This window comes from Taudactylus pleione, unplaced genomic scaffold, assembly GCF_031769625.1.
Source record: "Taudactylus pleione unplaced genomic scaffold, aTauple2 ptg000012l, whole genome shotgun sequence".
Lineage (NCBI taxonomy): Eukaryota > Metazoa > Chordata > Amphibia > Anura > Myobatrachidae > Taudactylus > Taudactylus pleione.
In genome coordinates, this window is record NW_028284415.1 from 5694387 (window position 1) to 5718299 (window position 23913).

The 23913-nt window shown below is 44.6% G+C and overlaps 1 protein-coding gene across 3 annotated transcripts in view; it reads left to right on the plus strand.

Annotated features, from left to right (window-relative positions):
• Positions 1–23913, plus strand: part of LOC148542416 (uncharacterized) — a 54465-nt gene that overhangs the window by 9267 nt on the left and 21285 nt on the right. For all 3 annotated transcript variants that reach the window (XM_088468573.1, XM_088468571.1, XM_088468572.1), the window contains exons 2-5: positions 8473–8550; positions 9583–9615; positions 20252–20335; positions 22301–22398. In XM_088468573.1, coding sequence (XP_088324699.1) covers positions 8473–8550; positions 9583–9615; positions 20252–20335; positions 22301–22398 — 293 coding nt within the window. The remainder of the gene's footprint in view (positions 1–8472; positions 8551–9582; positions 9616–20251; positions 20336–22300; positions 22399–23913) is intronic.

Consider the following 23913-nt stretch of genomic DNA (forward strand, 5'->3'; position numbering starts at 1 on the left):
ACGCCCCCTTTGGTGGGCGTGCCGGGGGCATGCCTCCCTGACGGAGGCGTTACCACGGGAACGCCTCCCGTCAGAAGCCGGCCCACTGACATCACTAGTGATGTCAGTGGGAGTGATTTTGGCTCTGATAGAGCCAAAATCACTCCGGAGCTTGCGGTTGAAAACCTCAACCGCAGGCTCCGGCTCGCAAATTCGATGGTCGCGATGGTCTCGACCATCGCGACCATCACAATGCACGCTCGTATAGCCTGTGGGTGGTGACCCACAGCTATACGAGCGTCCAGGAGGACGCTCCATGAAAATGGAGCCCGGCCCTCATTCAGAGCGTGCGCTCTGCTCAGAGCGTACGGCTCTGAATGAGGGCCATAGAATGGTGTGCAAAACAAAACAAAATCCTATCAGCAAAAGTCCTGTGGGTGAATTGTTAATGAGAGAGATCAGAGGAGAAAGGTCAAACTGGTTCAGATTGACAGTAAGGTGACAATAACTCGGGTTACAACAGTGGTATGTAGAAAACATTTTAGAATGCAGAGCAGGAAGAACCTTGAAGTTGATGGACATTAGCAGAATACCATTCCGAGTTCCACTCCTGTCAGCTAGGAACAAGAAAGGCTACAGTGAGCACTTTTCTGCCATAATTGGAGCGTAACATACTTACACTTAAAAAGGTGTAACAGAGATTGGAGAGATTGGAGGGGGAGTGCAAACATTGGCCCAGTACACTAGGGGATTGTTAATGCTAATTTTTCTCACACAGACCACATCAAAATTGTTGTAGAACAGGAGATTTGAGCATAAATGTGCAGCTGAGAAATCTACAGCAACTGTTTAATGCTGTTGTGTATACATGGACAAGAATTTCTGAGGAATGTTTCCAGCACTCTGTTGAATTCATGCATGAAGAATTTAGGCTATTCCGAGGCAAAGGTGATGCTTGTCTAGCAGGGGTGGTTTAATAGAGTAACAGAGGAGGGGGCCTGTGTTCAGTCTTCCCGACAGCCCCCTTATATCTCACCGGCAAAGTCCCCCCAGTAGGCTCTGACACTGTTCCAGAGACTACTGTGCATGTGTCCATCTCTGAGAAAATGGTGCAGTGCCATTTTCCCGGTTATTTCTGCAGCACTGACTGAGAGGTATTGTGAATGGGTGCACAGTGTGTGGTGTAGCCCCTCTGGACCTAGGGGCCCATTTGCACCTCACACCCTACACCCATTGTAGATGTTCTTACGCTGCTTTGTACTAGAAAGGTGTACCTTAACAAATAAAGAGACCGGTGGCAAAAGTAAAATGTTGCAAACCATGAAATTGCATACATTAGTCATTGAGTGTAACCTATTTCACCAATTTGCAATATTTGATTTTTTATTATTTTTTATCTTTATTGCATGCAATGTATGATTACCTGAATATGATTCCCACACTTCAGGTGGCATAAATTCTCAGGGACTGTGTTAATTAAGCAGAACTTGCTTTAATATCCTTATAAACAGTAGATGTAAAGTTTATTCTAAAATTATAATAAAACAATAATGATAATAAACAATAATAGTCATCCTTAGAAATATTAACTGACCGAACTGCTTGCTACGAATGCCAGCTGTTGGTATCACCACTGGGGTTAGTTACTGCTATCTTTCACTCTTATATGGCTTGACAGAAGCTTCAGTCTGAAAAATGCTTACTATGGCCCTCATTCAGAGCCGCTCGCTAGCGGCAGTACGCTCGTTCCGAGCGATGTTCGCACATCTGCGCATGCGTACGGTTTTTAGTACGCATGCGCGAACCAGTCAGTGCGGCCGAAAATCGTTTGTACGCTATATAGCGAGTGCCTGCTATTTTGAGTGACAGAATGAGGCGTATGTGGGTGGTAACAGGGGAAGGTGCTTCAAAACGGGGAGTGGAGATCAGAACGCAGGCGTGCTTAAAGGTCAAAACGGGCGTTTTAAGGGAGTGCATAATTAATACAGCAGCGTCATTGACCACGTCACTTGGTTTTTTTTAACTCAGAACTGCTCGCAAAATAGCGGTTGAAAAAACCAACCACAAGAATAGCGAGCAGTTCATACGCTGTACGATGTACTGGATTAATCTAATAAATAGCGGACATGACGTATGGTGCGAGCGGCCAGGGGGCGTTTTTATCAAATAAACGAGCATATGTTTTGCTCGCTCGTTCAGACTTAGAGGTGTGAACAGACTGCAATGTGCGAACGGATCATTTGAATAGCCACCCCTTGTTTTTGAACGAACGACCGCAAATAGCGAACGGCTCTGAATGAGGGCCTATGTGCACCTGGAATTTCTGCTTACGGTGCCAGATTGTATACGGAGCTCCCTGGAGCTACTGAGTGTTATAAACTTTGCTGGAGGGTACATATCTGCATGAATCAGACACTTGTTTTTATTCACTAACAGGCAATTTACTCATTGGTTTCTGTGGTTTTGCATTGCAATGCAGTGTTCGTAAGTAACCTTCAGTGTGTGAGCAGCAGCCTATAAAGCATATGCTGGGTCAAGCATGACCATTATGAAGGATTTACCAGTACAAACAAATCAGTTTACTCTTGGTTCAATATTTTGAAGCCATCAATCATTAACCATGTCCTACAAAATAAACATATGTAATCCAGTGCAGCTAATATTATTGGGAAAATTGTATAAAAACATTGTCCTGACCTAACCAATCTGTTAGTACAAGTAACACAAGTGGTATTTTTATGATTATTAATTCAAAGGAAGCCTATTTATCAAGCTTTTTTCATAAAATGATGTAAAAACTGCAGTTTCTACATAATTGTATGATTTGTTGCTATGTACTAATAGCCCAGTGCAGGATATTTCACAGAAATGTCCCCATTATTATGCTCAGGATACCGGCACTCAGAATCTTAAGCCGGCATCCTGACTGGGTTACAATAGCAACACCTACTGGTAAGTAGGCTAACCCTACCCCTAACCCTACCACCGCAGCCTAAACCTAACCCCCCCTGCAGCCTAACCTTTACCCTCCCCCTAGTGCCTAACTCTAAACCCTAACCCTCCCCCTAATCCCAATACTTTACTGCAGGGGCGTTTCTAGAGAGGAGGGGGCCCGTGTGCAGTCTCCAACACGGGCTCCCTCCTCTCTGTCCGGTGGCCGGCCGCGAGCTGTGCGCAGCTAGCACCGGAATCATAGACTCTGGGCACTAGAGCGCGCCGTGGTGGCCATTTTCCCTGTACTGCGCATCTGCAAACGACGGGAAAATGGCCGCGGCGGCCATTTTCCAGTCGTTTTTACAGCAGCAGACCCTCGCACCGACGTGGGACTCCGGAGAGGTAAGTCATTCTATGGGTGCAAGGTGTGCGGTGCAGGGCCCCCCTGGACTCAGGGGCCCTTGTTCCCCGCACACCTTGCACCCATTATAGATACGCCCCTGACTTACTGCCAGGATGTCACCGGTCGGGATTAGGCGCCGGGACTCTGACTGGTGTCGGGATGCTGGCGTCGGCATTCTGAGCGCTGGCATCCTGACCGCCAGGATCATAACTACATCCCCTACAATCTGACCCCTAAGTACCATACTCTGAAAAGCTAAACTCTAGAAACTTCTATTATTGCTGGGGAAACAATGCTGGCAGAGTCTTAGCTAAGAATGCTAAAGCCTCCCGTCCTAGGTCACATATCCAATCCATGCAATAACTATGTACAGGAGTGCGACATCTGACGCCTTCTGTAATCATTTCCCAAATTAATTCTTACTATCAAACCCTGTATGCAGCCAGTCCAGAATGCCCAGTACTTCACCATTCTTTACTCCAGAAGGCTTCTACAGCTTACTATTGCTCAGAGGGATATTTTAATTTGGATATTATAGAGACAGAGATCGCCCCAGTCATAGCATCCCTGCTCAGTTATAAAGCCCCATGTCCTGATGGTTTTGGGGAAGAGTATTTTAAGATCTTGAAACCTCACCTTGTTCCCTTTCCACTCTATGGTATATAACATAAGGATTTGCTTCCCTTTTTGAGGTTTAATGAGGTGCACACTATCCTGCTTCTCAAACCCAGTAAAAACCCTGCCCTGGTTTCCTGCTACCACCCCATTATCTTATTGAACTATGTTTAAAAATTTTTGCCAAAAATGATGGCAAATAGTTTGCAAAGTATACTGCCTGACCTCCTTACACCCCATTCCATCAAAGGGGTTCGTGCTGGGCTCGCAGCTATGCTGGCCTCCTCATATCACCAAAAAGGCGTATCTGTTGTGCTTCTCAGCTTAGTTGCTGAGAAAGCTTTTGACAAAGTTTCCTAGTCCCATTTACAATCTAATTTCGAGGTCAGAGCTTTTGAGCAGGTACTTTTGCAATTTGTCCAATACATGTGTACGGCCCCTGTTACTGTGCTTTCAGTTAATATTTTTCTGAGTCCGGTGGTTACTATGGCCACAGGTACCCACCAAAGCTGCCTTCTATCTTCCCTGCTTTCTAACTTGGCATTATGGCCCTGATTCAGAGCCGGACGCTCTGACCAGAGCGGTCGCTCTGAATCAGGGCCCACCTCCATTAAAATGGAGCGTCCTCCTGGACGCTCATATAGCTGTGGGTCACCACCCACAGCATATACGAGCGTGCAACAAGATGGTCGCGATGGTCTTGACCATCGCGACCATCGGACTTGCGAGTGAAACCCTGTGGTCGGGTTTCTCAACCGCAAGCCCTGGAGTGATTTTGGCTCTATCAGAGCTAAAATCACTCCCACTGACATCACTAGTGCACTAGTGATGTCAGTGGGGCCGGCCATAGGAACGCCGCCATTTGGCAGGCACGCCCACCAAAGGGGGCGTGCTGTCAATCAACATCGACTTTGATGCGAGACTCCGAGCGTAGGAAAGTCCTTCGCTCGCCGGGTCTCGTGCATGCGCACGACGGAGCTCCCTCCGTCGTGCGCATGCGCAGTGGGGAATATCGACCCACTTGCGAGCGTACTGCCGCTCGCGAGTGGGTCTGAATGACCCCCTATGTTCGCAGGTGCTAAAAAGCTACTTTTGATTATCTCTGTAGACACTTGCAAAAGTATCCTCCAAATGTGGATACAAAACCAACTCCCTAGTTTAGTGATCTTGAAGACTTTTAACTATTTTTTTCCTTTAGAATGGACTGAGTGAAATCCTCTTTACATAAAGAATTTAAAGTATATTTTGTTTTTAAATGTGGAGAGTTTTATGAAATCTCTGCCTCATGATTTGAGCTGTCGGGTCTATACTTGTTGTTTCCTCCATACATTATGATATGAAACTAGAACCCTTTTGGAGGACCCTCCTGTGGACTTGTCGTAGTTAAGTTTATATCACTACTTCACGTGGTACCTTATAACGGCTTCTAATTCCCTTTTTGTGTGCCATGTTGGTCATTGGGCCATGCACCTTGCCCCCTGCCCTCCTCGATTGGATGGCACCCATACTCACCTTTGATTCTTGTCTTGTTATATAGAATTTTTTGAATTTGCCTTTTTACCGATCATCTATGATGTACGCCATTTTCATTATGTTTGCTTCTATATTTCTGTATTTTGTTATATTTATTATGAAGAGTTCTATGTTTTGATTATGTGACGCAAATGTTCATGGGCATATATGCATGCTGTAATTCCTGTAATGTGTATTCTCAATTGCTGCAAGATTTCCTGCAAATAAAGAAAATATTGACATTAAAAACTTTAAAAAAAAAAGTTTCTTACTGTACAATAACAATAAAAATACTGTGTTGATTTAAGAAAGATACTAACGCACACTTTTTTTCATCCATTACATCTTCCTCTTTATAACATATAAAAAGCATAGAGTATAAATTATATCAGTACAGAAGCTGCCAGGAAAGCAATGATACATGGAAGTATAGAAATGCATTACTCTCTTTGGTGTTTATAATGGTGCATACACACGGTCACATTTGTTGTCAGATATGAACGATAACGATTTTAAAAATCATTCATATCCGAAAGAAAATCTGACATGTGGGCCTGCAACGATGAATGATGCGCGTTCCCGCTTGTCAGATAACGATATCTAGCGTCGTCTGTGTTTGCCGTCAGATTTTGATGATTTCATTCATTTAAATTCAGTCTGAAATCGTTAAGTCGTTCAAATCGTTGATAAAATCGTTCAAATCGTTGCTAAAATCGTTCAAATCGTTGGTAAAATCGTTCATCTGACAGATCTGACCATGTGTATGCACCATAACTATTATTATGTGAGTGGATAAATTCTAATGGCCTTTTCCATGTTTGCTGGAAGTGTTTCCCTAGACTTGAAATTTACATGTTTGAAATTCCTCTTCGTTTGAAGATTTTGTTAAAAGATAGACATGTTGATATTCTCCTTATTCATTCAATTCAAGTAAGGTGGATACTTTGCTCCTCTATCTTCATGGGAGAAGTTTTACCACTTAACTGGTGACATTTCATGTGATGCGACCGCAAGTTGGCAAGGTCGCATCACATGTGACTGCGTTGCCCTGCTGTGTGCCCCTGCTTTAGAGGAGGAGATCCGTTCTCCACAAGTGCAGAATGGATCTCCTGTAATGCCCCGGACCTCCGTGCAGCAATGTGGTAGTCTCTGACCACCGACAATACTGCTGGAATCGCGTCACAGAATACCATGTGAAAGGATGTTGAGGATGTCTGTGGTTAAATGTCAGATTTCTCGTTTGATCAGGAAAAGTCTAATGGCTATAGAATACATATATACTTAGAATATATACACATGAATGTTTGTGGTAATAGCATTGCATTATACTTTTATGCATGTAAAGCAGAAATGGACAGTTCAAAATGTATTTATTTTATTTGTGCAACTCGCTTCTGTATTACACAATGAATTTTATTATTTTATTGCTTCAATAAAGAAAATTGGTGTCATCCTCTGGAATACCGGAAGGCAGGCAGTTCTTTTCTCCTCACAATTGTTATTTTATGTAGAAATTATTACCTCTCACATATATCTTAATATTTGTACCACGATACTTTTTAGCACCAATCTTGCTTACCACAATAAATATTCTGTGTGAGACCCTGCTTTAAAACATATTTACATCCCTTCCAACATTTTAGAAAAAAGCAAAATTGTGGCACAAAGTAGCCCCTTTCATGGACCATTCAAACCTGCCAATTTTATTGTGAGGCCATGACCAGACAAAGTGGTTTTTTTTATGTATATATTTATTTTCCCCATGATAAGGAAAGATATAAATAATAAAAAATGGTTCCATTAATAATACATGTTCTTATACAGTGTTGATTGTGCTTTCTGTATGATAAATACGCTGATGCACAGTAGAGGAGTCTCATTCTCCTTTGCAGCGCTGACACAGTGTTATGGTTCTGGTTGAAATGGTATCCAGATGGTAGATAGACAGTAACTAGATAGACAGTCAATAGATAGACAGGTAAAAGGTGACAGGGTCAAAGAGTACATGGTCAACACAGAAAAATGTCATCACATTTATAATGATTTTTAGGGTTAGGCACTTGGCAGATGGTTATGGTTAGACTGCAGAATTGAACAGTTAGGTGTATGCACTAGGGGGAATATTAGGCACTAGGGTTAGGGACTAGGGGTGGGTTAGGGTTAAAATAACAAAAAACAAATGTGTCAACCTTTTCTGTGTCAACCATTTGCATGTCTGTCTATTGACCCTTTCCACCATTGAAAACTTTACACAATATGCCTACTGCATGCATCTGTCTCTAGGAAAATGGTGGCGCCATGTTTTCTCTACTGCGCTTGAACAGACATTTTTGCAGAGAAGTTACCCTAAACAGGGCCAGGTTAAGCCTTTGGGGGGCCTTGGGCACCCTCACTCCTCTGTCCCGCCTCACTTGTCATCCTACCCACCCATACTCGTCATACGTCTCTTAGAAAATGCATTGGGTCTGCACAGTGCATTAGTGTGCTCTGGCAAGGGGGCCCTGACAGAGGAGGGCTCGGGGACACTGTGCCCCCACTTAATCTGACTCTGCCCTAAAGTAAGTACATTGAATGGGTGCAAGGTGTGTAGTGTGGTCTCCACATCCTGCTGCCATTCTAGATACACCAGATGGCAAGGGAATACATGTAGGTTTTATTGTAATAAGAATGCAGTCTCCAAGTTATTAGAATTGTCCAGTTGATTGAAGACCGAGGAGAAGACAATGATATTATTGTAAGCATTGAACTTTTTGTCTGGTATACACACTATGATGGCTCTGGTAGAGCTGCGGGATGTCTTTTGCTCATTGAGATAGAAGAGGGAAGATATTATCATTTTTAAACCATAGCAATGGAATGTCAGGCTATCACCGAGTAATGTGTATGTGTATTGCTGCAATGTGCTTTATATAGACCTTTGTTATTTCATTTGTCCTGTTACCAATCCTTTATCACACCTATTATATCCTTTCTCATCTTATACTCATTCGCATAAACTTGTATGTTTATAACAAGTTTCCTTTTCACAGAAATTTACATGGTCAAAATATTGGTTCAAGCTTCAAAATACAACACTGTATTTCTACATCAAGAAAGAGTCCCAGCCTGTAAGTATCCCCCAGAACGGAAAAGCACAATACGTACTGTATGTTGCTCTTTGTGACGATTATACAATCTACAGTGACTTTACTTACTCTGCCTTGTACTATGTAGGTCGGTCATTCTAATTAAAATTGACATGTATAGAAATTGTCCTGTTGTTTATAACACATATATTTGTCTTCTGCCTTTACTCCTCCATATGGTTCACATGTCTCTGTATCTTAATCTCTCATTATATTGCTCTGCTAATTAAGAATTTCTATACTTCAGCAGGAATAATGTAGGTGATGGATCAGTGGTGTGCTGAAGACAAACATAAGTGCCTTCATTAAAGTAACATATATACCTACTAGGAATACACTATGGACCTGATTCAGACCCGGTCGCTAAGGTGCGCTCGCTCGCTGTGAGCGATTTTCGCCGTCTGTGCATGCGTATAATTCACAATGCGTGTGCGCAAGCCAGTCTTTGCAATCTGATTTTGGTTGCTCGTAAGCCACTATCAAGTCGCTACTTTGAGTGACAGATTGTGCCGTTTGTGGGTGGTAACAGGGGAAGGTGCTTGTAAACGGGGGAGTGGTGTTGCGGACACAGGCGTGTCAGGCCGCTAAAACGCAGTTTAAAGGGCGTGCATAATTAGCATAGTAGCATCATTGTACACGTCACTTGCATGTATTTCAGCCCGCACTGATCGCAGTGCTTGTGGCGGGGAAAAGCAACCTCAAGGGCTGCGAGCAGCTCCGATGGCTCTCGATGTTACCGATTAAACCTACAAGTCCCGGAGATGACGTGTGTTGCGAGTGGCAAGGGGGCGTCTATATACACTTGCAAGCGCACTTGGCCGTAGCTCGCTAAGACCTAGAGGGCGTCCTTACACGACGCAGTGTGAGCACTTCATTTAAATATCCGGCCCCTTTTTGCTAGCGAGCTTCCGCATCTTGCGATCAGGTCTGAAAGAGCTCCTATAGGTATATTTACAGATTGTTATCTGTCCTATCATACGTTCATGGTCTGAATACTTTCCCTATATTTTGTAGATGTCCCTTCGAAGTCAATATTACATGTACTCTGTAAGTATGGCACAATATTCAGTTATTTATATTTTACTGCTCACCAGCAGTCTAATGAAACTGTAACTACCTTATATACACCTGTCATCTTCCACTGTCCTCTTTTTCACCCACCTCCTACTGCTGGTGATATCTCTACCAACACTAAGCAATACAGAATCCCCACTATTCACTCAGACTCCTCCTTATGCCTGAAACTTACTGACCCACATACTGTATCTCATTTACATCTTTGTTCCCCAATCCCATCACACCCTTGTCCTGCATATTCATGTTTCAGCTGTTTGTTACAAGCTCACATCCATCCAGTGGTTGGAGTTACTGCAAATACAGGACCCTGAAGGGAAGTGGGCCAGGCGTTGCCAGTCCTCCCTTATGCTCAGAAGAGGCACTGCCCTGCTCTGCTCTTCTGAGTATATACCTGTACAGTGCATGCACAGTAAAGCCCCAACCGGCTTGCGTATAAACAACCTGTTAACCCACTTTTGCTCCTATACATTCGCCACATTGTCCAATTGGGCTGCTGCCCTTTGCTCTCCACCAAAACTGCTCTCACTAATGTGACCAATGATTTGCTCACAGCTAACTTGCAGTGTTTTATTAAACAGCCTTGACCTCTCTGCCACTTTCAATATAATCAACTCACCTTTTGACTTCCCTCACTCCCATTGCAGTACTGTGCACTCATGGTTTAAATGTCTCTAATTCTGTCACTCCCCACCTCCCCCATCTTTTTAGTGTATTTCAAGGCTGTGTTCTTGGTCATCTTTTGTTGGTGAACTAATACTCTCCTTCGTCTTTCACTCCCACTAGATTTTGGTGTGGTGAAGACCAAAATATACCTCTCCTCCTCTGACCTCTCTCCTTCTTGTTTATCATGTGTGTCCAACTGCTTCTACACCATGGGGCCCATTTATTAATGATCGCATTTTGCAATGCGATCAGGGCATGCAGTACCGCCCCTGATCGCATTGCAAAATGCGATTCTATCTGCCGGATGTATTATCCGGGACATGCAGGGAGACGGGCTCCGAAAAGAGCCCGTCCCTGCGATGTCTCCGGAGGGCAGTCGGGGCTTCTGCGCATGCGCAGTCCCGTGGACTGCACATGAGCGGCGCCCATTGCCGGCAGAGGGATCTGGCAGATCCCTCCGCCGGCTGATATGCGATAAGTGCCCATAGGAAACAGCGGCTAACGCTATCTTTAGATAGCATTAGCTGCTGGGGCCAATATCGGGAATGCTTCGCATTCCTGATATTGATACATTTGGCAGCATCGCATCCCCCATAGAAACCTATGGGGGAGGCGGCTGCCGGCGGCAATGGAGGGATCGCAGCAGGTATCCTCCTTCATACATTCGGGGGATACTAAGTATTTGAGGTAAACCCCCGAAAACAGGTGTTTTCGGGGAATTTACCTCAAATGCACTTTGATAAATGGGCCCCCATGTCTATTTGGATGTCACAACAACATTTAAAGCCTGCCATGTCCACAATGGTTATTTTGTAGATTACAGAGTTGCGTTTCTTCTCCTAACTTGATCAGGGATGGAGGATAGAGTAGGAGATAAGAGTGAAGATGAGGAGAGGTCAAGAGATATCCCAGAGGGGAGTGGCAGTAAAAAAGACAGATCAGAAATCAAGTAGAAAATAAGTCCCTTGTATTATAACCAACAATAACATTTATTATAGGCACACACATTGGTAGTAAACTCTTCTTGTGTTGTGAACACTGATCAGAAAAATAAAAAGCAATTGCACATAACAAGTGAACAAGTCTTAAATAGAATTCATACAGTGAGAGTAGATTCTCACACTGATTCTAGTAAATGCAGCAAATGAGTCTGACCTCTTTGTCATATTAATTAGGGGTGTGCACCGGCCACTTTTCGTGTTTTGGTTTTGGATCTGGGTCTTTCTTCGTGTTTTGGATCTGGATTGGTTTTGCCAAAACCACCCTTCCGTGTTTTGGGTTCTGGGTTTTGTGTTTTGGATCTGTATTTTTTTTTTAAAAAGCATAAAAACAGCTAAAATCACAGAATTTGTGGGTTTTTCTGCTCCTATGCTATTATTAACCTCAATAACCTTAATTTCCACTCATTTCCAGTCTATTCTGAACACCTCACACCTCACAATAGTGTTTTTATGTCCAAAAGGTTGCACCGAGGTAGCTGGATGACTATGCTAAGCGATACGAGTGGGCGGCACAAACACGTGGCCCATCTAGGAGTGACACTGCAGTGGCAGACAGGATGGCAATTTGAAAAACTAGGCCCCAAACAGTACATAATGCAAAGAAAAAAAAGAGGTGCAAGATGGAATTGTCCTTGGGCCCTCCCACCCACCCATATGTTGTATAAACAGGACATGCACACTTTAACAAACCAATCATTTCAGCGCCAGGGTCTGCCACACGACTGTGGCTGAAATGATTGGTTCGTTTGGGCCCCCACAAAACAAGCTGGCAATTAAACTGTCCCTGCACAAACTGGCTCTACGGAGGCAAGATATCGTCCTCATCCTCCTCATCCACCAATTCCTCACCCTCTTCAGTGTTGTGTACATCCTCATCCTCACAGAGTATTAATTTGTCCCTGCTGGAATCCACCACCACAGGTCCCTCTGTACGTTCTGGAGGCTGGTCTCCCTGGAAGAGTTGATAATTCATTTTTATGAACATCATCTTCTCCACATTTTGTGGAAGCAACCTTCTACGCCTTTCGCTGACAAGGTTCCCGGCGGCACTAAACACCCTTTCGGAGTGCACACTGGAGGGGGGGCAACTCAGGAAAAATAGAGCCAGTTTGTACAGGGGCCTCCAAATTGCCTCTTTTTGCTGCCAGTACTGGTACGGACTATCTGACATGCCTACTTGGATGCTGTCACCGATGTAATCCTCCACCATTCTGTCAATGGTGACAGTATCATATGCAGTGACAGTAGACATGTCAGAAATTGTTGCCAGGTCCTTCAGTCCGGACCAGATGTCCAAACTTGCTCCTGCCTGCCCTGTATCACCGCCAGCGGGTTGCTTAGGATACCTAAGTTTTTTCCTGGCAGCCCCAGTTGTGGGAGAAAATGATGAAGGAGCTGATGACGTGTCACGTTCCGCTTCAGCTGACAGTGTTTTCACCAGCAGGTCTTTGCACCTCTGCAGGCTTGTGTCGGCCGGAAAGAGAGACACCATATAGGCTTTAAACCTAGGATCGAGCACGGTGGCCAAAATGTAGTGGTCTGATTTCAACAGATTGACCACCCTGGAATCCTGGCAAAGCGATTGAAGGGCTTCATCCACAATCCCACATGCCGAGCGGAATCGCTCCGTCTTAGCTCCTCCTTCACTTTCTCCAGCTGCTTCTGCAAAAGCCCGATGAGGGGAATGACCTGACTCAAGCTGACAGTGTCTGAACTGACTTCACGTGTGGCAAGTTCGAAGGGCTGGAGAACCTTGCACAACACGGAAATCATTCTCCACTGTGCTTGAGTCAGGTGCATACCCCCTCCTTTGCCTATGTTATAGGTGGATGTATAGGCTTGAATGGCCTTTTGCTGCTCCTCCATCCTCTGAAGCATATAGAGGGTTGAGTTCCACCGCGTCACAACCTCTTGCTTCAGGTGATGGCAGGGCAGGTTCAAGAGTGGTTGCTGGCGCTCAAATCTTCGGCACGCAGTCGCTGAATGGCGAAAGTGGCCAGAAATTTTTTGGGCCACCCAAAGCGTCTCCTGCACGCCCCTGTCGCTTTTCAGAAAATTCTGCACCACCAAATTTATTGTGTGAGCAAAACATGGGACGTGCTGGTGTTTGCCCAGATGTAATGCCCGCACAATATTGGTGGCGTTGTCAGATATCACAAATCCCCAGGAGAGTCTAAGTGGGGTAAGCCACTGGGCGATGATCTCCCTCAGTTTCTCTAAGAGGTTGCCGGCGGTGTGCCTCTTACTGAAACCGGTGATACACAGCTTAGCCTGCCTTGGAACGAGTTGGCGTTTCTGAGATGCTGCTACTGGTGACGCTGCTGTTGTTGCTGCGTAAGGTGATACATCTACCCAGTGGGCTTCACATACATATAGTCCTTAGTCTGCCCTGTTCCACTTGTCCACATGTCTGTGGTTAAGTGGACATTGGGTACAACCGCATTTTTCAGGACACTGAGGACACTTTTTATGACGTTTCTGTACAGTCTCGGTATCGCCTGCCTAGTGAAGTTAAATCTAGATGGGATTTGGAACCGGGGACACACTACCTCCATCAATTGTCTAAATCCCACTACACTAATGTCGGATACCGGACACACGTCTAACACCAACATAGCAGTCAAGGCCTCAGTTATACGTTTTGCTTCAGGATGACTGCTGTCGTACTTCATCCTCCTCTCTAAGGACTGTTGGAAGGTCAATTGTTTAGTAAAAGTAGTGGTGTTCCTACTTCCTCTCTGGGATGATGAACGACTCCCAGCAGCAACAGCAGCAGCGGCAGCAGTAGGCGTAGCAATGCAGGATCCTCCTGAGGAATCCCGGATAGGAGAGTCAGTCATGCCAGTGACATGGCCTGCAGGACTGCTTCCGATTCTGACTAAGGAGGAAATTGACGAGGAGGGAGTTGAGGGTGTGGTTTGCAGGCGCTTGGATACAACAGGACAAAGGGATTTAGGTGTCCCTGGAATGCTTACGGTCTTAGCCAAAGTTTCTGAACTTGACAGTAACTTTTTATGAACGCGCTGCAGGTGACGTATAAGGGAGGATGTTCCTAGGTGGTTAACGTCCCCACCCCTACTTATTTCACCTTTACATATGGTACATATTGCAAGACAGTTATTGCCCGGATTTGGATAGAAATATTGCCAGACCAAAGAGGTGGAATGTTTGGTCTTCTGCCCAGACATGACCGTGATGGGCTTTTTCATCCCACGGACAACAACTGTCTCCCCCGCCCCCTGATTTAATAAAACCACATCACCATCAGAATCCTCCTCGCCAACTTCCTCCTCAGCGCCAGCTACACCAGTATCCTCATCCTGTTGTACTTCAACAGTGACATCTTCAATTTGCATATCAGCAAGTGGACTGTGGGTGCTCCTTTCAGCACTTGCAGAGGGTGTGCAAATGTTGGAAAGCGCCACCTCTTCCCGTCCAGTGCTGGGAAGGTCATCCATCGCAACCGCCACCACACTTGGACTCTCCTTGGGGATTTGTGATCTCTTCTTAGAACGCACAGTTCTTAGCTGTGCTTTTGCCAGCTTAACTAGTTTGATTTTTTTAGCGGGATGAGGGCTTCCATCGTCATGTGAAGCTGAACCACTAGTTATGAACATAGGGAAAGCCTTAGCTGTTCCTTGCCACTCCGTGTCGTAAATGGCATATTGGCAAGTTTACGTTTCTCCTCAGATGATTTAAATGTTTTTTTTAAGGTCATTTTCCTGAACTTTGTCATTTGGGATTGTATATGCCCTCTGCTATGACATTGGGCATCGGCCTTGGCAGACGACGTTGATGGCATGTTATCGTCTATGCCATGACTAGTGGCAGCAGCTTCAGCACTAGGAGGAAGTGGTTCTTGATCTTTCCCTATTTTATTTTTATCAGAGAAAGTTTGGTCCTCCATTTATTTTATATTGATATATACGTGCGGCTAAGGCGCACACAAACACAGAAAATAATTTTTTATTTTTGTGGGAAACTAGTGCACTTTGTGGGTTACACCACCTTTTAAGAAATGAGCCAGCCGGCTCTTTACTTATGGGACACAGGCGCACGCTTGGCGCAATCCTTTGTTGATGCATGTGCAGCTACAGTGCACACAATTCACAAAGACAGAAAAAAAAGAAATTTTTATTTTTTGTTTCCATCCACTTTGTTTCCTCCACTTTGAGGGTTACACCACCCTTTAACAGACAGATGCATGCTTGGCGCTGCTGCTTTGAGAATGCACGTACGGTGCACACAATTCACAAACACAGAAAAAAATGTTTTTTTTTTTGTTGGAGTGCACTATGGGGGTTACACCACCCTTTAACAGACAGACGCATGCTTGGCGCTGCTGCTTTGAGGATGCATGTACAGTGCACACAATTCACAAACAGAAGAATTTTTTTTTTTTGTTGGACTGCACTTTGGGGGTTACATCACCCTTTAACAGACAGACACACGCTTGGTGCTGCTGCTTTGAGGATGCTGGTGCAGCTACTGCACATACATTTCACACACAAACACAGAAAAAAAGATTATTTTATTTTTGATGGAGCGCACTTTGGGAGTTACACCACCCTTTAACAGACAGATGCACGCTTGGCGCTGCTGCTTTGAGGATGCACGTACAGTGCACACAATTCACAAACACAAAAGAAAATGTTTTTTTTTTGTTGGAGTGCTCTTTGGGGGTTACACCACCCTTTAACAGACAGACGCACGCTTGGCGCTGCTGCTTTGAGGATGCAGGTGCGGCTACTGCGCATACATTTCACACACAAACACAGAAAAAAAGATTATTTTAGTTTTGATGGAGCGCACTTTGGGAGTTGCACCACCCTTTAACAGACAGATGCACGCTTGGCGCTGCTGCTTTGAGGATGCACGTACAGTACACACAATTCACAAACACAGAAGAAAATGCTTTTTTTTTGTTGTAGTGCACTTTGGGGGTTACACCACCCTTTAACAGACGAGCCAGCGGGCCCTTTAGTTATGACACAGGTGCACGCTTGGCGCTACATTGTTGATGCACGTACAGCCACAGTGCACACAATTCACAAACACAGAAAATATTTTTTATTTTGTTTGGAGTGCACTTTGGGGGTTACAGCACCCTTTAACGGTCAAGCCAGCCGGCCCTTTACTTATGACACAGGCGCACGCTTGATGCTACTTTGTTGATGCACGTGCGAATACTGTGCACACAATTCACAAACAAAAGAAAATATATATTTTTATTTTTTATGGAGTGCACTTTGGGGGTTACAGCACCCTATAACGGACAAGCCAGCCGGCCCTTTACTTATGGGACACAGGCGCACGCTTGGCGCTGCTCCTTTGTTGATGCACGTGCAGCCACAGTGCACACAATTCACAAACACAGAAAATAATTTTTTATCTTGTTTGGAATGCACTTTGAGGGTTACACCAGCCTTTAACAGACGAGCCAGCTGGCCCTTTACTTATGACACAGGCGCACGCTTGCCGCTACTTTGTTGATGCACGTACAGCCACAGTGCACACAATTCACAAACACAAAAAATATATTTTATTTTGTTTGGAGTGCACTTTGGGGGTTACAGCACCCTTTAACGGTCAAGCCAGCCGGCCCTTTACTTATGACACAGGCGCACGCTACTTTGTTGATGCACGTGCGGCTACTGCGCACACAATTCACAAACACAAAAAATATTATTTTTTTTGGAGTGGACTTTGGGGGAGCACCCCTGATGCACAGATCACCCCCTGGACAACACTACAGCACCCCTCTAGGACTACAGTCTTTATGGGACACTGCACAACACAGTCCAGCCAGCCCCTATAGACTTGGAGTGGACACAGCCCCTATGGACAACTGACTGCACAACACAGCCCGGCCAGCCCCTATGACAGCAGCACAACACAGCCCAGCCAGCCCCTATGGACAACAGCAGCACAACACAGCCCAGCCAGCCCTAGCTCCCACCCTCCCTCTTCACTGTCCACAGCCAGAGTGAGAAATGGCGCCGACGCGGGGACGTTTTATAGAATCCAAAACCCGCGAGATCCGGAAGGCGGGATGATGACGTTTTGCCTCGATTTCAGTTCTGAGTCAGGCGGGAAAAGTCGAGCCTGACTCGGATACGACTCGGATCGGGGGGGATTTCAGAAATCCGAACCTGCTAATCCCTAATATTAATATGTGGCTCTCCATGTGTGGAAGTAGCAGGTAAAATAATCAAGTCAGTGATCAGCGCCAGATGTGTAGAAGGTTCTGCCAATCTTATCAAGACAGTCGAAAACGATAAAAAATTATTGGCACCCTTGCCACCCTACTTCAGATGTCCAGAACTAAGGGCCTGATTCAGAGCCACTTGTAAGCAGGCGCTCGTTCGCTCTGAGCGATGTTCGCACAACTGCGCATGCGTATTGGTCGTAATGCGCATGCGCCAAACAGTCATTGCAGTTGGAAATCGTGCGCTCGTAAAACAGCGAGGGGCTGCTAATTTGATTGACAGAATGTACCGTTTGTGGGTGGTAACAGGGGAAGGTGCTTGAAAACGGGGGAGTGGAGATCCGAACGCAGGCATGCCAAACGGTCAAAAGGGCGTTTAATGGGAGTGCATAATTAGTAAAGGAGCGTCATCAACCACGTCACTTGGTTGTCCTTTAGCCTGAACTGCTCGCAGTGATAGCGGTAAGAAAATCCTACCACAAGCACTGCGAGCAGTTCAGATGCCTTTCGATGTTCCCGATTAATCAAATAAATACCGGACGACGTGTGATGCGAACGGCAAAGGGGCATCTTTACAAAATAGTAAGCGCATTTTTCGGACGCTTGCTCAGACATAGAGGCGTCAACATACCGCAAAGAGCGAGCGCTCAATTTAAATATCCGGCCCCTTTTTTACAACGACCATCCGCAAATAGCATCCGGCTCTGAATCAGGCCCTAAGTTCATAATCCTCCCTCCTCCTGTTGTCACTAAAGGTGCGTACACACTAGGCGATCAGGAGAGACAGTACGAATACGACATCATAATCGTACCGTCGTTTCCTGATCCCCTGTAGTGTCTGCACCGATCAGTCGTTCAGTGCAGGCACTGTCCATCATTCCTGAACATGCCAATCTGTCGTTATCGTCAGATTGTGCTGTATGTTCAGGCGATGGACAATGTCGGAAACGACCAACGGGAGTGCGCATCGCTGGTCGTTTCCGACATAAAAGTGCACGATTTGTGTACGATTACTGAGCGATTGCACGATTACGATGTCATAATCATGCAGTCGCTCAGTAATATCGCCCAGTGTGTACCCACCATAACCCTTTTTCATTTCCACTCCCATTGACATCACGCTCTCCCCCAAGTCACCCCCCACCCCCATGCTTACTGATTTGGTGTCACTTTTTTTTCTCCTGTTTTCCATCTCACACCACAAAAACCGATCCTTGCATTTTCTTGTTAATTCATCCTTTAAAACATTGACATAATATGTCCACATATTCCCCACTTATGAATCTCCTTACCCAACTTAAATAGATTTTCCTCAGCCTTCAAACTTGCAAATGCTCTTTCCAAATCCCATCAATTCACTATAGCCTAGCCTACCCCCAACTGATACTTCTCTGTTTGAGCAATTCCAGCTAGCACCCTGTCCCTCTATATCTTATTGTATCAGCATTACCCTCTGCCTTTAGATTTTAAACTCTCACAACCCCTCTTTACCACCTGTTTTATGTCTGCACATTCTTCATCAGCCCTGTATATACCTGTTCTGTTTATAATAGGACATTAGTGGATGATTTGTTATAGCGACACTACCGAGTTCTATAGCGCGTTATAATTGATGAATTTTCTGTATTGCACACTCATTTAGATTGGGCAGGAGATTTAACTTAAAGTTCAGTGTGGTTACACAAATCGATGTAAAACATTAGCTGCATGGTGTAATTCAGCTGAGAGTGAGTGATACTGAAATCTAGAAGAGTCATGAACAGGTTACCTTACTGAAGAGGGAGAAATACTTTTGCAATGAAAAAATTATTGGGGTTAACTCTTGGTTATAAACGTTGTTGTTATACTGATTTACGCATTTTATAAGTGTGCAGTGATATTCTTTCTTGTATAATTTGTTCTTTGAAATTTGATCAATAGGCTGATTCTAGGTGAAAGTATGCCCCCTGGCAGAGCATATCGTGCCTGTTTTCGCACCTTGCAGGCTATGAAATTGATTGTACGCATGTACAGGTGATGCAGACTCGTTTGCATTTGAGTGCATCCACGCTTAAAAGTGAAGAGGCTTATAACAGGGCGTTCTCACGTAGGCAAAGTTCAGTGAGTTTGTGTTGATGCAAGGTGTGTGGCATTATGTAAAGACACCTGTTTCTAGGCACCTAGCTGGTGCAAGTCTGTACAGATGATGGTGACTGTAACCAAACCAATCATTCACATAAAGGGTGGCGGGTGCACTGCAAGATTCATACAAATCAGCATAAAGCCAAATATACAATGTGGGAACATGTGTATGACCTCTGCATCACGCCATAAGGGGTAAATTTACTAAAGTGAGAGTTTTTAGAAGTGAGTTTTAGAAGAGATGTTGCCCATAGCAACCAATCAGATTTTAGCTGTTATCTTCTAGAAGGTGCTAGTTAAATGTTAAGTAGAATCTGATTGGTTGCTATGGGCAACATCTCTTCTAAAACTCACTTCTAAAAACTCTCACTTTAGTAAATTTACCCCTAAGCGTGCACTTCACATGTGGTTGGTAACGAGGAAGTAAAAAAAAAAATAGGACTAGAATAAAAACGTAAAACAATGACTAAAGCTAACATTAATAACTTAAAATCATGCATTTTGAGACCATATATTATCCAGTCATATCCAGACAGATGGTAAATTCTGCCCTCTATATAACCAAAAACTCAGGTGCACAGTATTTAACAACAATGTTCTTGTGTTCTCACAGGTCCAGTCAGTGAGAAGTGTGACAAGCACAGATAAAGATTTCCCTTTTGAGATTGTCATGAAAAACGGAAAAAGAAAATTATTGGTAAGGGCATCAGATAATTCATTTTAGTGGTATTTTTTTTTTTTTAAATAAATTCAAGCACAAAATGATTAAACTGTGATCTGATTGGAAGGTCCTGTGTCAGTCATGCTTTATGTGCAGGGCCAGATTAACAATAGGGCAGATAGAGCTGCAGCTCCAGGCCTCCACATAAAAATAGGCCCATCATCATGGCCTAGCTGTCCATGCAGTCTGACATAAGTCATAAGTATTAAGATTGTATTTCTAGCTTTCTCACGAAATGATGCAATTTTTCTATTTTTATGTATTTGGAGGAGACAGTGGGGCTGATAGTGGGGGTGGTGCACGTGTCTGTGACCACACCAACACTGCAATGGTCACAGTGTTATTTTCTCAGATATTTACTAAGGATACAATGCCATAACCTATTTTACTAGAATTCAATATTAGTTTAAGACCATTAGTTCCCTGTATAATATAGTCTAAAAAGAATCCAGTGATGAATTTAAATGAGAGAACAAACCGTTTTGTCATTTCTATTTAAATTACAGGAAGTACCTAATGTATACACAAGTAAGTGCTGTGTAACCAGCAATTACCAATATTTAATTCAATAGTCTATGAGTTGAATTCTGTTATAGAAATATTTACCTAGACCTTATAATAAAAAAGAGTGAGGAGACAAAGGACCTGATTCAGACCCGCTCGCGAGCGCACAGCACTCGCAAGCGGGTCGATGGTCCCCCACTGCGCCGGAGCCAGCTCCGGCGTGCGCATGCGCGAGACCCAGCCAGCGATGGGTGCTCCTTCACTACGGGTCTTGGACCAAAGCGGGGCAGCTGTCGATTGTGATTGACAGCTTGCCCCGTTTTGGAGGTGGTCAGGGGGGGTGGCTGGCCAAACGGAGGCATTCCCGAAGGAACACCTACCGTTTGGGGGCGGCCCCACTGACATCACGAGTGATGTCAGTGGGTGAGTTTCCAGCTCTATTATAGCCGAAAGCTCACTGGGGCTTGCGGGAAAGAGACCCTACCACAAGGGTCTCATCGCAAGCCCCGATGGTCGCGACCATCGCGACCATCACCTGGCCGCACGCTAAAGCTGTGGGTGGTCAAAAACAGGGACGCCCTGATTCAGAGCAAGTGCTCTCAAAGAGCGTCCGGCTCTGAATCAGGCCCAAAGTTCAGTATTGTTCTAGAAAGATGGCCTCATCATGCTGTCACTGTAATGGTTATGGGCCTTTTTTATTTGGTGGCCTAGAGCTGTAGCTCCATCTAGTCCTGCCTGTCATTACAAGTAAAGGGGTCTATTTACTAAGCAGTGTTAGGAGACAGAGTGAAAAGTGATAAGGTGCCAGCCAATCAGCTTCCATTTGCCATCTCACAAGGTGTGCTTGAAAAATGTTTATTGTTTACATCCGCGGGGGGTGTGACTAGTGCTGTGGGAGGAACGTGAGCAGTGCTGTGGGGGTGTGGTCTGTACAGGTAGTGAGGGGTGTGGCTAGCACCATGGAGGGCATCGCTAGTGCCTACCTTCAAACATCACAGTCTCTCACCCCTCTTCTCTTATAACAATAGAGTAATGTAAGACTACACAAAGGAACAAAGGGAAACACCCCTTGTTGACGTTAGCCCTCACCCACCATCACTCCCTGGCACTTGCCTCACAGAAATACCCTTTCCAAAATTTGTCAACCAAAACTGTCTTGTTTTGTCCCCTCCCCCTGCCCTGAATATCTTGTATTGTCCCCTTCACACCCCTGCCCTGTGTGTCTTGTATATTGTTCCCTCCACCCCTGCAGTATATGCCTTGTTATCTCCTCTCCACACTTCATTTCCCCCAAATAAGATACCTTTGTCTTACCCTGTCTTCTTGTTCTTCTGAATAAGGCTCTGTATGTGAATGAGCATGGGGTTGGGGATAGGCCTGTCCCTCTAGACATGGTTGTCAAGATATTTGAGTAACATGTTTTTGTGTTATTTGTAGAGTGCAGCATCAGAAGAACAGCGAGAAGTGTGGATAAAACTCCTGTGGAAATCTATGCAGCTTCCAGGACCTGGACGACACAACTCCTCTTGCACATGGTATGTTAGTTGTTATTTAATGCACATTATGGTTATGTTGTCTATGCAGGCAGTCTATATAAATGTATTCAAAAGTCATTAATGTATTACTCATAGGGATTTTACGGCGTGCGGGATGCCAACAGTCTAAATACCGGCGCCGAAATCCCGACAACATCGGGATCCCGGCACCAGTATCTCGACTGACGGCATCCCAAAGGTAAGTTTTGCCAGTTAGGGAAGGGTTAGGGTGCGGGGTTAGGGTTAGGCACTAGGGGGAGGGTTAGGGTTAGGCACTGGGGAGGGAGGTTAGGTTTAGGCACTAGGGGGGGAGGTTAGGTTTAGGCACCAAGGAGGGAGTGTTAGATTTAGGGTGTGGGGAGGGGGAGGTTAGGTTTAGGCACCAGGGAGGGAGGGTTAGGGTAGGAGGTAGGGTTAGACTTACCTTGTTTCCTTATGGGTGTCGGTATTCTGACCAGCGGTATCCCGACCGCCAGCAATCCATACCCAACCAAGATTTTACGGATCCTCCAAACTAACAGGCACACTTATTATATACCTTATGCAATGTACCCACTGAATGCCAGTGAAAGCTGTGCAACTACATGTGAACACCCCTCAGCGAGACACTTTCTCATCTCCCCTCCGTGCAAGAAATGTTGGAGTGCCCCCCCACCACCTCTATATCCATAATTAACTTCCATTAACCGAAACAACTATATTTCCTATTTTTTATTCAAATTATTCCACAGAAGAGAAACAATGAAATACCAGGGAGTCAAGAATTAAAAAATAAATAAACCGCCCCCACATGAAAAAAACACACAGTAGGACAAAAAACTCACACATAGGTCCCTACAGAGTAAAGGGGCCTATCCATTAGCAGATAAATTTGAACGATGAACGATATATCGTTCAGATGTTCAATTTATCTGTCATGGATAGGCCCTGAACGATGACAGATGCGCACTCTCGCGGCTGCCAAATTGTGTCTTTCGTCTCTTCAACATGTTGGTCAATTATCGCTTATCGCTGACAGATATTAGAAATATCTGTCAGTTTATAAGCGGTAAACGACGAACGATATTTTTTCAATGAAAATGAATAGAAACATAAAGAAAATCCACTCCCTGAATGATGTCATGCAATATCGTTCGTCGTTTGCAAAAATCTGTCAGGTACATGGCAGATATCTGTCACTGTAGCCCCAGGAATTTTCAAGGGATAATTCTTTTGTCTTTCATCATAGAGAAAGATCTGCTAATGGATAGGCCCCTTTAAGAAATACACATTTATTCAATAATTACCCCGAAAGGAAAAAAATAAAACACACATTGATTCATTGCCCCGAAAGCCAGGAAAAAAATACATTATTTTTTAATTGCATATATTCCTTGTTTTTCGTGGTGCATATTTTAATATGAGTATTTTCTCTCTAAGGGGCCTATTCATCAACAATAAAATAACGTTTTTAAGGACATTTTCCTTAAATAACGTTATTTTGGTATTCATGTAGCCACTTAGCACAGGAGATAT